Source organism: Jaculus jaculus, chromosome 9, assembly GCF_020740685.1.
Source record: "Jaculus jaculus isolate mJacJac1 chromosome 9, mJacJac1.mat.Y.cur, whole genome shotgun sequence".
NCBI lineage: Eukaryota > Metazoa > Chordata > Mammalia > Rodentia > Dipodidae > Jaculus > Jaculus jaculus.
Genome location: NC_059110.1, coordinates 28,323,942 through 28,338,905, shown reverse-complemented (window position 1 = coordinate 28,338,905; position 14,964 = coordinate 28,323,942). Strand labels below are relative to the sequence as shown.

The following is a 14,964-nucleotide window of genomic DNA, read 5'->3' as shown; positions in this document are numbered from 1 at the left end:
TGCTGATATATTTGTAGTAGGAGTTATATCAATAGTTTTACTGTTATAAATTTCATATTTCAATGACTCATTTATTTTTATTTTTAAAATGTTTTTTATTTATTTAAAAGAGCAAGAAAGAGACAGAGGAGGAGATAGAATGGGCATGCCAGGGCCTCCTGTCACTGCAGACGAACTCCAGATGCATGTGCCCCCATGTGCGTCTGGCTTATGTGGGTCCTGGAGAATGAAACCAAGATCCTTTGGCTTTGCAGGCAAACACCTTAACTGCTAAGCCATCTCTCCAGCCCTTCTTACATCTTTTTATTCATAAAGTTTTGCCCGAGGTTAAACAATCAGAATGACTACACCAAAGGGTAAGGCATCTGCTGCACCTCACCCGGTGGGGTGGTGCAGCCCTGGAATCCCAGCCCCCGGGAGGCTGAGGTAGGAGGATTGATGTGAGTTCCAGGCCGGCCTGGGTGACAGTGTGCGTCCTGACCAGCCTGGGCTAGCACGAGACTCTGACTCAAGAAACCAAAATGGAGAGTAAAATGCTGCACACCGCACACGGCTCTGCTCTCCAGCTATGACTGTGCTTTCCTTCGCTTGCACACAGGCAACATGGTGACAAGCTCTGGTGTAGAGTTGGCTCCATGCTTTTTTTTTTTTTTAATATTTTTTGTTAATTTTTTATTTATTTATTTGAGAGTGACAGACACAGGGAGAAAGACAGATCGAGGGAGAGAGAGAGAGAATGGGCGTGCCAGGGCCTCCAGCCACTGCAAATGAACTCCAGACGCGTGCGCCCCCTTGTGCATCTGGCCAACGTGGTACCTGGGGAACCGAGCCTTGAACCAGAGTCCTTAGGCTTCACAGGCAAGCGCTTAACTGCTAGGCCATCTCTCCAGCCCCATGCTTCTTGTTTTAGTTGCAGAAAACTTCCTGCAAGGGGCCTGGTGCAAGTTACTCATAAGGAGGACTGTCATAAATCACATTGTAATGTGCCCACGGCTGGATCAACTAATTATTTTGTAACCTCCAAGTATAAATTTCTTCAGTTCAAGAGACTCAAATAATTGACACTCAAGTGTCAGATTTCTGCCTTAATTTCATTTGGGGCCATGTTTCCTTCTATACGCCAAACATAAGTACCCAGATAAACTCTTGTCCCTCAAGACTGCTAAAACAGTATTTCTCCCGGGAAAGTCTTCACTAACCCTTCCCATCAAAGCTGGATGAACTCCTCAATGGCTTCTATCTTTGACACTATAGCACTGATTCTCACTGTAGAGCTGTCTTTTCTTCCCAGGAGACTTTAAGCTCCTTACCAAACTTGTCTGTTTTCATCCTAAATATTTAAGAAGCACCCACTTCCTTGTAAACATGTGTGGTTCTGGCAGATTGAGAGACCGGCTGGTTTCTCACTACTGTTGCACATGTGTGTATGTACATGCATGTGTTCACACGCGTGGGTGCAGAGGACTGAAGTTGATGGGTGTCTCCATCTACTGAGCCCCAGAGATGAGTTCTTTTTAAAGAAAAGTACGAACTGAAATTAAATGGAATTATGCTCAGCATGTCACATCATTTTCCTGAATATACTGTCATGAAACTTAATAATAAAATTAAAGAAACCGTCATAAGACATTCAAGTTAACAGTTTAGCTTCTATAACTAAAGAAAATACTTAAATACATTACCAAAGACTTGGGCAATATTGTGCTCTTCCTTCTATATGAGTTCTTCTTAATATAACAGCATGAAAATAGCACAACAGCTATTAGAAAGAGTGCTAAAGTCACCACAATGGGAATCCAAACTGCATCTAAAAAAGGGAAAATCAAATTAGAATTAAGAGAGTCTGTTATTATGAACTAAAAACTCTAGCGCTATTCTTTTTTTTTTTTTTTTTTTTTTGGTTTTTCGAGGTAGGGTCTCACTCTAGCCCAGGCTGACCTGGAATTCACTATGGAGTCTCAGGGTGGCCTCGAACTCATGGTGATCCTCCTACCTCTGCCTCCCAAGTGCTGGGATTAAAGGCATGCGCCACCACGCCCGGCTAGCGCTATTCTTAATAGATCTGCATAGTGATCAATCAAATTTTTTATTAAAATATTTTATTTATTTGAGGGGGAAGGGAGAGAATGCGTGTGACAGGGCCTGGGGCTACTGCCAACAATCTTCAGATGCATATGCCACCTTGTGTATCTGGCTGACATGGGTACTGGAAAACCAAACCTGGGTCCTTAGGCTTCACAGGTAAGCACCTTAACCACTATGCCATCTCTCTATACCCAAATTGTTTTTTTTTTATTTTTATTTACTTATTTGAGAGCAACAGAGAGAGAAAGAGGCAGATAGAGAATGGCTGTGGCTTTTATTTATTTATTTGAGAGAGAGAGAGGAAAAAGAGAGAGAGAGAGAGAGAGAGAGAGAGAGAGAGAGAGAATGGGCGCGCCAGGGCCTCCAGCCATTGCAAACGAACTCCAGATATGTGCGCCCCCTTGTGCATCTGGCTAACATGGGTCCTGGGTTAATTGAGCCTCGAACCGAGGTCTTTAGGCTTCACAGGCAAGTGCTTAACTGCTAAGCCATCTCTCCAGCCCCCAAAATGGTTTTTTCTTTTGTTGTTGTTGTTGTTTTTTCCAGGTAGGGTCTACTCTAGATCAGGTTGACCTAGAACTCTGTAGACCTAAGCTGGCCTCAAACTCAGGAATCCTCCTACCTCTGCCTCCCAAGTGCTGGGATTAAAGGTGTGTACCACAATGGCCAACTTAATCAGACTTTTAAAGGGCACTGGAACAGAACTCAGGCAAGCTGAGTACACACGGTGATATGTGTAGTGGTTGATGTTGACTGTCAACTTGACAGGACCTACAATCACTGGTGAGCCTTTATGTAAATTAGGTCAGTCTGTGAGGGGTTATCGTGATTGGGTTAGTTGAGGTGGGAACCCCCCTTCACTGTGGGCAGCCCCTCATGGGCTGTGGTTCTAAGCTCTACACACAAGGAGAGAGCTGGCTGAGCAGGACCATGCATTGCTGTCTGCTTCCTCACTGCGGGCTACATGTGATGACATGACATCAGCTTCCTGCTGCTGCCTGGCTTGCACTGCCCTGACCGCCTCCATCCTCTGGAGCTGTCACCTGATAGAAACTCTTTCCTTCCCTAAGCTGCTTCTGGTTGGGGATTTTGTCCAACAAAAAGTTGAGTCAACTAAGACAATATTCTAGATAGTGATTTGATTCTTCCCAGTTCTACATTTCTAGGGGTTTTGGGGAGTGTAGTACCATGATATAAGGTAATTAAAATAACTTCTCAGTAACAGCTTTCTTATAGCTTCAATTTAGGGTGTTTTTCGGGTCACACTTTTTTCTCAGCCAACAAAATTCTTTAAAATAATTTGTTTGTTTATTATTATTTAATTATTTGAGAGTTGACAGAGAAAGAAAGAGGCAGAGAGAGAGACAGAGAAAAAGAGAGAAAGAGAGAGAGAGAGAGAATGGGCACACCAGGGCCTCCAGCCAATGCAAACGAACTCCAGACGTGTGCGCCCCCTGTGCATCTGGCTAATGTGGGTCCTGGGGAATCGAGCCTTGAACTGGGGTCCTTAGGCTTCACAGGCAAGCGCTTAACTGCTAAGCCATCTCTCCAGCCCCAAGAATTCTTAAAATGTTTCTCTTGAGAATTAAATTCTCACAACATGGATGGCTCTTAAAATAAATACTTTAGCCCAGCCTGACAGCCAGCTCCATGATGACGGTGGCAGATGTGGTGATCAACCAAAACCTACCGATGCAGAAACCTAGAGGCTGCGGGGAACTCAACACTAATTCAAGTTGCCAATAGGCCTGCTAGGGCTCAGGAAGCATTGCAGAAGAGCAGGCAGAAAGACTGTAAGAGCCACAGAGTGGATAAAATACTCTGAGGCATGGTCCCCCACTACCCCACAGGCACTGGCAGAGGCCTTCACGATCCCACAGTGAGTATATTACACCACTGAGGAGGGTTTCTGGAGCATCAGGAGCTGAGGCTAGGAGATGAAAGAGTATAACCTGTTATAATGTACATAAAATTATATATTAAATTTAAAAAAATACTTCAGCCCTTCTCAGAATAAGCATACATTTGTGCAGGCCAGTTGCCTTTATTGCAAATAAGGCATAAAGAATAATTTGTAAAAATGGTAACTATTTGGTCCACAGCATATACACCTGTTTTCTTCACTGTGTTGAATTTGTTCACATCACAATCTGTAATGCTTTTCTCAAAATCAGCAGTCCTGGACGTGACTGCGGCAGTGTGTGCTTCCCCCTCCCAGCCATGACACAGCTCCAAGTCCCTGGCGGGCACTGCTTTGGAGCAGTAGCTGTGGAAGTTACTGCTGAGTGAGGAGCATGTCTGCTATGGGCTATGCTGAAGCAAATTAAATCATTACAATATTAAAAAAAAAAAAACAACAACACAAAAACAGAGGTAGGATTGCTGTGAGAGTGAGTTCCAGGTCAGCCTGGGCTAGAGTGAGACCTTATCTCTAAAAATCAAAACAAAACAAAACAATAACAAAAGAATGACATAATGAATACCAGCACTGTCCTGGGCTGAGGAAGCTCTGAGACACAGGCCAGAAAGCTGTTTACGAGCAGCAGTGCTACCACTGGGTGGCCTTCTCGTCAGGACAGTCGGTTTCCATTCGGGCTTTGTACAAAATTGGATTTGGGATGGGTGCATTACTCTAAATTCTGCATATTCAGTATTATGCTGCTTTTCAAATCCCATAGTGCAAATGATCACAAAATATGTTGCATTAAGTCATATTTAGAGCCTTCATAGAATTGTTTATGATTAGCTATTAGTATTAAAATTGTGATGTCTACACTATCATTTTAGCCTAAATTCCCATTCATTAAGAAGATACTTATTATTTAAAATTGTAGGGCTGGAGAGATGGCTTAGTGGTTAAGCGCTTGCCTGTGGAAGCCTAAGGACCCCGGTTCGAGGCTCGATTCCCCAGGACCCACGTTAGCCAGATGCACAAGGGGGCGCATGCATCTGGAAATTGTCTGCAGTGGCTGGAAGCCCTGGCGCGCCCGTTCTCTCTCTCTCTCTCTCTTTCTGCCTCTTTCTCTGTCATTCTCACATAAATGAATAAATAAAAATCAACACCCCCCAAATTTTTTTTAATTGTAGATAGAAAGTAATCATTCTAAAAATACCAAGGATTACCAGGGATTTAAAAAAAAACAAACAAACATATGCTATAAGACTGTATGAAATTAAAGTTTTTGCACAGCAAAAGAAACCACCAGCAAAGTGAACAGACTGCCTGAGAGTGAGAAAAAAAATCTTTTCCAGCTAAACTGCAAACAGGGGGCTAATAACCAGAATTTACAGAAAACTTCAAAACCAAAACTGCCAATCACCAAACAGAATAACAAAACGAACAGACAGTTCACAAAAGAAGAAATACAAATGGCACTTAAGTACTTAAAAATATAACTGACCATATAAAAAAATTTAGTATTTCAAATTACTGGTAGCTGGTGTTGAGAAAACAAGATGTTCATGAGTTTAAAAAGTTTAAGAAGTTGCATGCTTTGAATCTCAAATCAAAATAAACTCCTGACAAATCAGACTTAACAGCAAAAAAAAAAAAAATAGTAAAAAAAAAATTAAAAAGTTTCCAGAGATCATGTTACTATGTATATTGTGATCATGTATTCATTATAACATTATGCATTTGCACATATTTTTCATGTATACAGCATATAAGTATGCTGTATGTGTTTTATACACAAATATGCACACAGTTTAACTGGAGAAGGCGTTAGGGTAACAAGGATATGGAGCAAAGATAAGTAAGCCTGATCATGCTATAATATGCACATCCAAACCCATAAGCAATGATGAAAGACAATGGACAAATTAAAATCCTTAAATTACAGAAAAAACATTGATAAAACCAACAGAGAACACCCACAAACCAATAAAACCGACAAGAATGGTACAGAAAAAATGGAAAGAATAAGTAGACACTTCACCAATAAATTATCATAGTGGCTCTTAAGCACACAATAAAATAGGATTTATTTGTAATTGAAAAAGATAGGAAACCTGTAAGTCTTAATTAGAGCCACACTGAAGTAGCAAAATATTAGGAAAATGCGAATGACGACCACAGTGAGGTAGCATCTGACCCCAGTCAGAATGGCTGTGCCCAGGACAATGGGTCAAACATGCTGGTGAGGACGTGAGGAAAGAAGAACATATTCACTGCTCACAGGAGGGCACACTAGCTCACAGATTACGGAAATCAGTTTGGAGATATCTTGACAAACAGAAGTAGACTTTTCATATGACTCAGCTACAACACTCCTGGGCACACACACCAAGGGCTCTATACTCTACCACAGAAATAGCTGCTTACCTATGTTCATGTGTATTTACAATAGCTAAGAACTAGAATCAGCCAAGGTACCTATTGCAGATGAATGGATAATTCGAATGTAGCACATATACATACCAAAAGTATATTCAGCATTATGGAAAAGCGAAATTATAAAATTTTCAGGAAAATGGATGGACTTGTAACGTTTTATTAGGTTAAGTGACCCAAATTCAGAAAGACCAAAACTACACACTCTCTCTGATATGCAGATCCTAGCTTGTAATAGATGTGATTGTAGGTAAAACCTGTAAGATAGAATAACCACCAAGAGCAAGTATGAGTAGGAAGAGTGATGAGGGAAGGGTGAAAGGACAGCATGACATATAAACAAAAAGGGTCAGGATTTTGGAGGAAGGAAGTAGGGAGGAAAGGATGTTGGAGACTGTAGCAGTGAATGGGATTCAACTAAAACAATGTCTCTAAAAATTCCAGAATAAAGATACCTAAATCTCATGTCAACTAAAAAAAGGAAAAACAAACAAACAAACTATAATCCAACAAATTGGAAAACTTAGAAGAGATGGATTTGTGGAAATATGATGTTATCATAATTGGGCTAGAGGACATAAACATAACAACAATAAACAATATGATAGTAATAAAGAGTTTCTGGACAAAGGAAATCCCAGCTTACCTACTGAATTTTACCAAGCCTTTAAATACTAACTCTAATACTGTATTTTCTGTAACTATTCAGAAAAACTGGAAGAAAAAGACTCTTTCTAAACTCATTCTTATGAGCTATTTATTACCTTACTACTTAAGCCAGGGAAGAATACAAAAAAAGAAAATTATAAACCAGTATCTTTGATGATAAAAAATGTGAGTAATTCAGTTAAAAAATTGGTGACAGATCTGAACAGGCCCATCTAAAAATGTCCCACAACCACATGAAACACGTTCAGCTTCAACTAGCCATCAGGGAATGCAAGTCAGAACGATAATGAGAAACCCTCTCATCCCAGTTAGAATGGCAACGATAAACTCCACAACAAGGCCGGGCGTGGTGGTGCACGCCTTTAATCCCAGCACTCAGGAGGCAGAGGTAGGGGGATCACCATGAGTTCAAGGCCAACCTGAGACTACAGAGTGAATTCCAGGGCAGCCTGAGCTAGAGCGAGACCCTACCTTGAAAAATCAAAAAAAAAAAAAAAAAAAAAAAATAAAAACAGGAACACTGACCAACTTCAGGGGAGACGGCTCAGTGGGTAGGTGCTTCCAGGCAAGCATGGGGACCCGAGTTTGGATCCCCAGTAGCCACATAAACAGGCTGGGCTTGGCAGTGCTCAGCAGGCACTATAATCCCAGTGCTGGGGAGGCAGACAGGAGGATCTCTAGGTAGTCTAGCCTCATCAGTAAACTCTCACTGTTGGTTCAATGAGAAACTCTCAAGAACATCAGAGTCTAGAGAGATGGCTTAGCAGTTAAGGCGCTTAACTGAGAAGCCTAAAATCCCAGGTTTGACTCTCCAGGACCTGTGTAAGCAGATGCACAAGGCGGTGCATGCATCTGGAGTTTGTCTGCAGTGGAAGAGGCCCCAATGTGTCCATTCTCTGTGTCTGCCTCCTTCTTTCTCTCTCTCTCTCCCTCTCACTCAAATAAATAAAAATAAAATATTTTGGAAAGAAGGATGAGAATGACTGGGGAAGACATCTGACATCGACCTCTGGCCTCCACATGCATGTGCACACACACTTCCACACATGTACCATACACAGAGGAACATACATACATGTATATATGTGCTCACACATACAACAGATGCACCAAGAAAATGTTGGTGAGAAAAAGAAACTTAATTTTTGTTTTCATTTATTTGAAATAGAGAGAGAGAGAGAATGAGTATAAGAGGGAGTGCCAGGACCTCTTGCCTTTGCAAACACTCTCCAGATACATGTGCCACTTTGTGCAGCCGGCTTTGCATGGGGACTGGGGAACTGAAACCCAGATCATCAGGCTTTACAACGAGCACCTTAACTGTTGAGCCACCTCTCTAGCTCAAGGACAGCATTTTTTTTAAATTAATTAATTATTTATTTATTTGAGAGTGACAGACACAGAGAGAAAGACAGAGGGAGAGAGAGAGAATGGGCGCGCCAGGGCTTCCAGCCTCTGCAAACGAACTCCAGACGTGTGCGCCCCCTTATGCATCTGGCTAACATGGGACCTGGGGAACCGAGCCTCGAACCGGGGTCCTTAGGCTTCACAGGCAAGCGCTTAACCGCTAAGCCATCTCTCCATCCCAAGGACAGCATTTTTAATTTTATTTTTATTTACTTGAGAGAAAGAGAGAGAATATATGGGATTGCCAGAACAATTTGCCCTTGCAAATGAAGTCTAGATGAATGTGCCACCATGTGCGTCTGGCTAATGTGGGTTATGGGGTTAGAACCTGAGTTCTGAGGCTTTGCAGGCAAGCACTTTAACTGCTAAGCCATCTTTCCAGCCCACGGATCTCATTTTTAAGGGACAAATGAACACGGGGATGTATTTATCTTTAGCAAGATTCCACGATGAAATTTCCTATAGACATTAAAAATAATTACGCCAGTGAAATAAAGTGAAAAAAAAATCCCCATGCCTCATGCAGAATACACAGTTATACACAACACAAAGTGTCAGCACGCTAATGAGAAAAACTGAAGAGAAAAGCAGAATAAAAGAAAAAAAAAACATTAAGCTGTGAGTAGCTTTTCGGATGGTAAGACTGCAGTTCTCTTCTCGTTCAATACTGACAAATACAAATGGAGATTTGAAATGCAGAAACTTATGCACATAGATTTTATATAGTTGCTGTATATTTTTTTATTTCTAGTGTTGAAAGATCAACAGGTGGCTTTCTAAACTGGTTCCTTTTGTATTTCAGTCCTGAGAAACTGAGCCTTTCTGAGGCATGGGAATCATGCACGTTTTTAAAAAATGATTGGTTGAACCTGCACATAGGATTGCCACTTTTCACATTGCCCTATTGAAGTTGTCACTCTCTGTATTTAGGGAGAAAGGGGCAAGAACTCACTTTTGTCATTGCTACTGAGAACAAGAATGCAGATTTCGTTTGATTTGTCTGTTGTGACATGCCATTCCTCTAAGATTCCTTGTGCAGAAACACAGTACTCAGCGTCAAGTGAGGGCACCGTGAAGGTCAGCTGGCAGAGAACCTCATTGCAGTCATTCTCGTAGACGGATTTTGTATAGAAGGTCTACAAGGGAAAAAAGTAGCAATAAAGGTACAGTTCTGCAGTCTATGAAAAATCATCACCACAGGGTCAAACACCTAAGGAAAGCACAGATAATCGTGCATATAAACAGAATAATAGCTTTGATATCAAACAAGTCAGTTTGTACTTCACTGTGACAAGTGATGACGTGTACCTGTTAAAATGTTCTCTAGAAGGACAGGAAGTTTAAGAACTCAGACAGCTGTTCACTGTGAGCTGCTGACCCAGCAAATGCTCCCTGGTCCCATGCCTAGAGCTCGAGAACCTTAGCTGGGGAGAGAGAAGCATGTTCTAGGGTGTATAATGAAGGTGCTACCCAAAGGCTGTAGGAGCTCTGAGCAATAAATACGTAAGAGTGAAGCAGTTCCTAGTGGTTCACTATTTTTTTGTTTTTGTTTTTTGAGGTTTTTAGAGTCTCACTCTAGCCCAGGCTGACCTGGAATTCACTATGTAGTCTCAGGGTGGCCTCGAACACATGGAGAAGCTCCTACCTCTGCCTCCTGAGTGCTGGGATTAAAGGCGTGCGCCACCACACCCGGCTTGGTTCACTTCATTTACCAGACAAGGTACATGGACCCCTGTGCAAAGGCCTAGACATAGGCATGCGGGACTGAGGCGCAGCTAAGTGTCCCTCCACGTTCTTGTGTTAAAGGACTGTTCTCTGAGGTAGCATTATTGAGAGGTGCTCTGGCCCTTCAGGAGGCAGAGCCTTATGAGAGGTGGCTAAGAGGTTTTTTTAGGTCTCCAGTTGGCAGTGCTATTTAGAGAGGTTCTGGAAACTTCTGGAGGTGGAGCCTAGCTAGAAGTGAGTCCCTGGGAAATATGAGCCCTTGGGGGTGTGTTGCCTCATTCTGCTGGAGAAGAATTTCTCTTGCCACCAGGACATTTGCCTAAGTGTACGGGGCTAAGCGACCAAGGACTGAACCTTTTGAACCTGTGAGCAAAAAAAAAAAAAAAAAAAAAAAAAATATTTTTTAGTTTTATTTCTTTTGTTTAAAATTTAAGCTGTTTCTGTCAGGTATTTGGTGATGAGAAATTAACTATAGAAATCCACAGGCCACTGGAGACAAACCCCTGAAATATACTGACACCTCAGTTCCTCCTCCCTGTAATCACCTGGGCTAGGGGGAGAGCTCAGAAGCCATGGGTTTGATTCCTGGCACTAGGAAAAGGGAGAGAGTATGAACAAGAGTCACGTGTTTCAGTTAGGATATGCCACATCTGTTGCCTTCAAGCCTTTAAAACTATGAGCTAAATCAACCTTGCCACTTTTTCAATTGTCTCGGATGTTTTGTTATAGTAACATAAAGTGACTTAACATAGTGTATGACAGTGCCTGATTTCCACTACCCACCAATTCAGTGCAGAAGAGAGATGAGAAATCTAGGAAAGCAAGGGACAGGGTAAGAGGAACAAGGAGAAGCCCCAGGCAAGGCTTCAATCTGCTGAGCAGGATGGAACTCAAGGGGAGATGACAGCTCCTGTGACTACTGAAGAATGAACAGATATGTACCCAATGGCAAAGGAGGAGAAGGGCATGATGGGAAAGAGCGTGCCACTCTCAGTGAACCAAGAACAAACAGGTCATCAGAGCATGGGGGACACAGGGAAGGAGACAGAACACTAAATCATGGGTATGTGGGCAGCCATGCCAAGGAAGGGACTTTCCATATTACGTCACAGCTGCTGGAAAAGGACGGGAAGGTTCAAGTAGTGGAATAATATGATTGAGACTTGGCCGGCAACTCTGGGAGCAGACAAGGAAAGATCCAGAACTCCAACCCCCGTGCCACTCTTCTATGTCTGTCTCCACACAGCAACAGCTCAGTCAAGAGAAGGCCCTCAAAGTCCCATTCCTCAGTGCCCTCTCTACCCTCACCTGTTCCCTCGGACCCACCCCATCCCACTCCGGCCCCCCTGGCTGCTGCCCTCCGATGCCAGTGATGTCTCCCCTGGCACCTCTGCCTTGCCTGAAATCCTGTCTCTATGTATAGCTCCTCACCTCAGCTTTGGTTCCAGTTACTTACCGCTTCCTTGGGATGCCTACTCTGTCCCCTACTCCTGATCCCTGCTGAAAACCACTATTTATCTATCCATCATCGCCTTCCCCGCTGCCTGGCAAGTATTTGGAGAATTTATGAGTTTTAGGAGGGGGGCGCGTATACATGTGATGTATGTGTATACACGTGTTCTTAGATATGTGGGTGTACACTGTTCACAGGTGTGAGTGCACGTGGGTACGTATGCACGTGGAGGCTAGAAGTTGCTGTCGAGTGCCTTCTGCAGTCATCCTATACCTTATGGTTAGAGACGGGGTATACCATTAAACCCAGAGATTGCCAATTTGGCTAGACTCGCTGGCCAGCAAGCCCAGGTGACCCTCCTGCCTCTGCCTCCCCTGTGGCTGCGGGGAATCTGAACTCAGGTCGTCATGCTTTTGCAAAAAAGCACTGTATCCACCCGTCTATCTCCCAGCCCCTCAAGTCTGGCCTGCACTGTTCACTACTGTAGAAGGCACCCCATTCATAACTGACGGACAGTTTCTAATGTACAAGTGCAGCACACATCTCACTGAACATGGACAGCAAGCCAGCGCCACAGCAATGTCACTATTCCACAGTTGTGCTGTTAGCTTTTCTTTCAAAAACGATGATTTAAATCAAGCTACATATTGTCTTAACCATATGTGATGGAGGGGATCTTAAAATTATCCTTGGAGTGGGAAAATTGGGGTAGCAAAGGTCAAATTCTAGATTACGGTCTCGATGTTAAATGAGGCAAAGAAAAAACATAAATGGATTTACCTGGTCAGCATGGGTGACAAACTCCATACCAGTCCCTTCAATAGCATTTGTATGTTTTTTTGTTCTATGATCCAGGCTGGAGAGATGGCTTAGAGGTTAAGGCATTTGCCTACAAAGCCTAAAGATCCAAGTTCAACTCCCCAGCAGCCACATAAGCCAGATGCACAAGGTGGCGCATGTGACTGGAATTTGTTTACAGTGGCTGGAAGTCCTGGTGTGCCCATTTTCTCTCTCTCTCTCTCTCTCTCTCTCTTTACCTGCCTCTTTCTCTCACTCAAATAAATCAACATTTTAGAAAGAATAATTTTGAAAAAGACAAACAGAAACATATACCTCATTTCTACTCGTCCTCACATGCACGCTGTACAGGAGGGTGTGGCAGGCGGTTTCACTGACAGACATGGGTCCCAGCCCTTCTCCATTTATCTCCACCACAGGGTGGTATACGTTAACCAGGAGCTTGTTGTCCCACACCTTGACATCTAATGACGGTGGTCCAATCTTGCCTGGGAAAGAAAGGAGAAACAGAGTTTCTACCAGGTTAGGGACTGTGTAAAGTATCTCCTACATCTATTCAAAGCAATTCACCTACCTACCTTTTTTTTTTTTTTTTTTTGGTTTTTCGAGGTAGGGTTTCACTTTAGCTCAGGCTGACCTGGAATTCACTATGCAGTCTCAGGGTGGCCTCGAACTCACGGCGATCCTCCTACCTCTGCCTCCCGAGTGCTGGAATTAAAGGCGTGTGCCACCACGCCCGGCTCTTTTTTTTTTAAGTAGGATTACAAAGATCTAGCAGGAAGTTCCCTTATCCTAACCCCTCTCTGGCCATTTAATTTCACTTCTAAGAAAAAAAAAAAAAAAACAACTGTATTAAAAAGCTAGGCCTGATGATACAGGTCTGTAAAAACCAGCTATTCAGGAGGGTCAGGCAACAGGATTGCAAGGGCAAGGGCTGTGTGTGTGCAACACAGTAAGTTCGAGACCAGCCTGGGCAACTTAGTGAGACCTTTTGTCAAAATACAAAGTAAAAGGAAGGATGGAGATGTAGCTCAGTAGCACAGCACTTGCTTGGCACATCCACGGCTGGACTGATGCCAACCCCACCGCCCCACACAGAGAAGTGAAAACTCCACTGAGAACTTCTCCCTTCAGTGCTGTTTCCCATAGACTGAGAAGCGTGGCTTGTAAACACAGACTGGTTGGGCATCCGGGGGACCTCCCGCAGCGCCGCAGCCACCACGGCCTCAGGGTCTCAGGAGAAGGTTCTTTGAAAGCAGAACTTGTCCTGTGAACCACAACTACAGCCGAGGACTCAGCCAGTATTTCCTGTGTCTTTGGTGTTGGGGGCTTGCACGGTGAACCATCTTTGCATCCGTCTCATATTATTGACTATGTATTCACTGTCTGCCAACTAGATCTTGTTTTTGCATGTGTGTGTGTAGTAGATGCACGTCTGTTCTTACATGTATGGATACGTGTGTGTGATGGTGTACATACGTGGATGGGAGGAGGCCAGAGGTCAGAGATGGGTGTGTTTCTCCATCACTATCTTTTTTTTTTTCTTTTTAGTTTTTACTTTGTTATTAACAACTATTTTGTATGGATATGTTATGTGTTGGTACCCTCTTTTCCCTTGACCCTGCCCCCATTCCATGGGGACCCTCCTCAGTGGAGTTTCAGGTAGTCCCCATGGGGTTATGGGTTATGTGTTATAGGAGCAGTCAATTATTATTATTATTTTTTTGAGCAGGGAAGAATGCCTCTGGGCATGACATCTCACCCTGTGGCTCTTACAGTCTTGCCTCCCCATCTTCTGTAAAATGCTTTCAGCCATGGTGGGTGTGTTTGAAGTCTTCTTTACTCCTCACCATTTCTTTTTTTTTGTTTTAATTTTTTTTTTGTATTTTTATTGATTTATTTGAGAGCGACAGACAGCAAGAGAAAGAGGTAGAGAGATAAAGAGAGAGAATGGGCATGCCAGGGCCTCCAGCCACTGCATATGAACTCCAGACGCGTGCGCCCCTTGTGCATCTGGCTAACGTGGGTCCTGGGGAATCAAACCTCGAACCGGGGTCCTTAAGCTTGACAGGCAAGCACTTAACCACTAAGCCATTTCTCCAGCCCCTCACCGTTTCTTGAGGTAAGGTCTCTCACTGAGGTAAGGTCTCTCACTGAATCGGAACCGCATGGATTTGGCTAGCCAGCAAGTCCCAGGGACCCTCTTGTCTGCCCAGCAATGGGATTCTAGGAACTCACTGCCACACCTGACTTTCAAAGGCATGGGTACTGTTAATTTATACAATGGAGCTCTACTCAGCGGTAAAGAAAAATGAAGTTATGAAATTTGCAGAAAAATGGATGGACCTGGAAAGGATTATACTAAGTGAGGTAACCCAGGCCCAGAAAGCCAAGCGCCACATGTTCTCCCTCATATGTGGATCCTAGCTGCAGATGATTGGGCTTCTGCGTGAGAATGAAAATACTTAGTAGCAGAGGCCAGTAAGTTAAAAAG

General features: G+C 43.3%; 1 protein-coding gene across 1 annotated transcript in view; it reads right to left on the bottom strand.

Moving 5' to 3' along the window:
• Ifngr1 (interferon gamma receptor 1) overlaps positions 1–14,964 on the bottom strand; it is a 29,712-nt gene that overhangs the window by 1,215 nt on the left and 13,533 nt on the right. The window contains exons 4-6 of the mRNA XM_004651317.3: positions 12,786–12,958; positions 9,447–9,630; positions 1,683–1,807 (exon numbers count right to left, since the gene is read on the bottom strand). Coding sequence (XP_004651374.3) covers positions 1,683–1,807; positions 9,447–9,630; positions 12,786–12,958 — 482 coding nt within the window. The remainder of the gene's footprint in view (positions 1–1,682; positions 1,808–9,446; positions 9,631–12,785; positions 12,959–14,964) is intronic.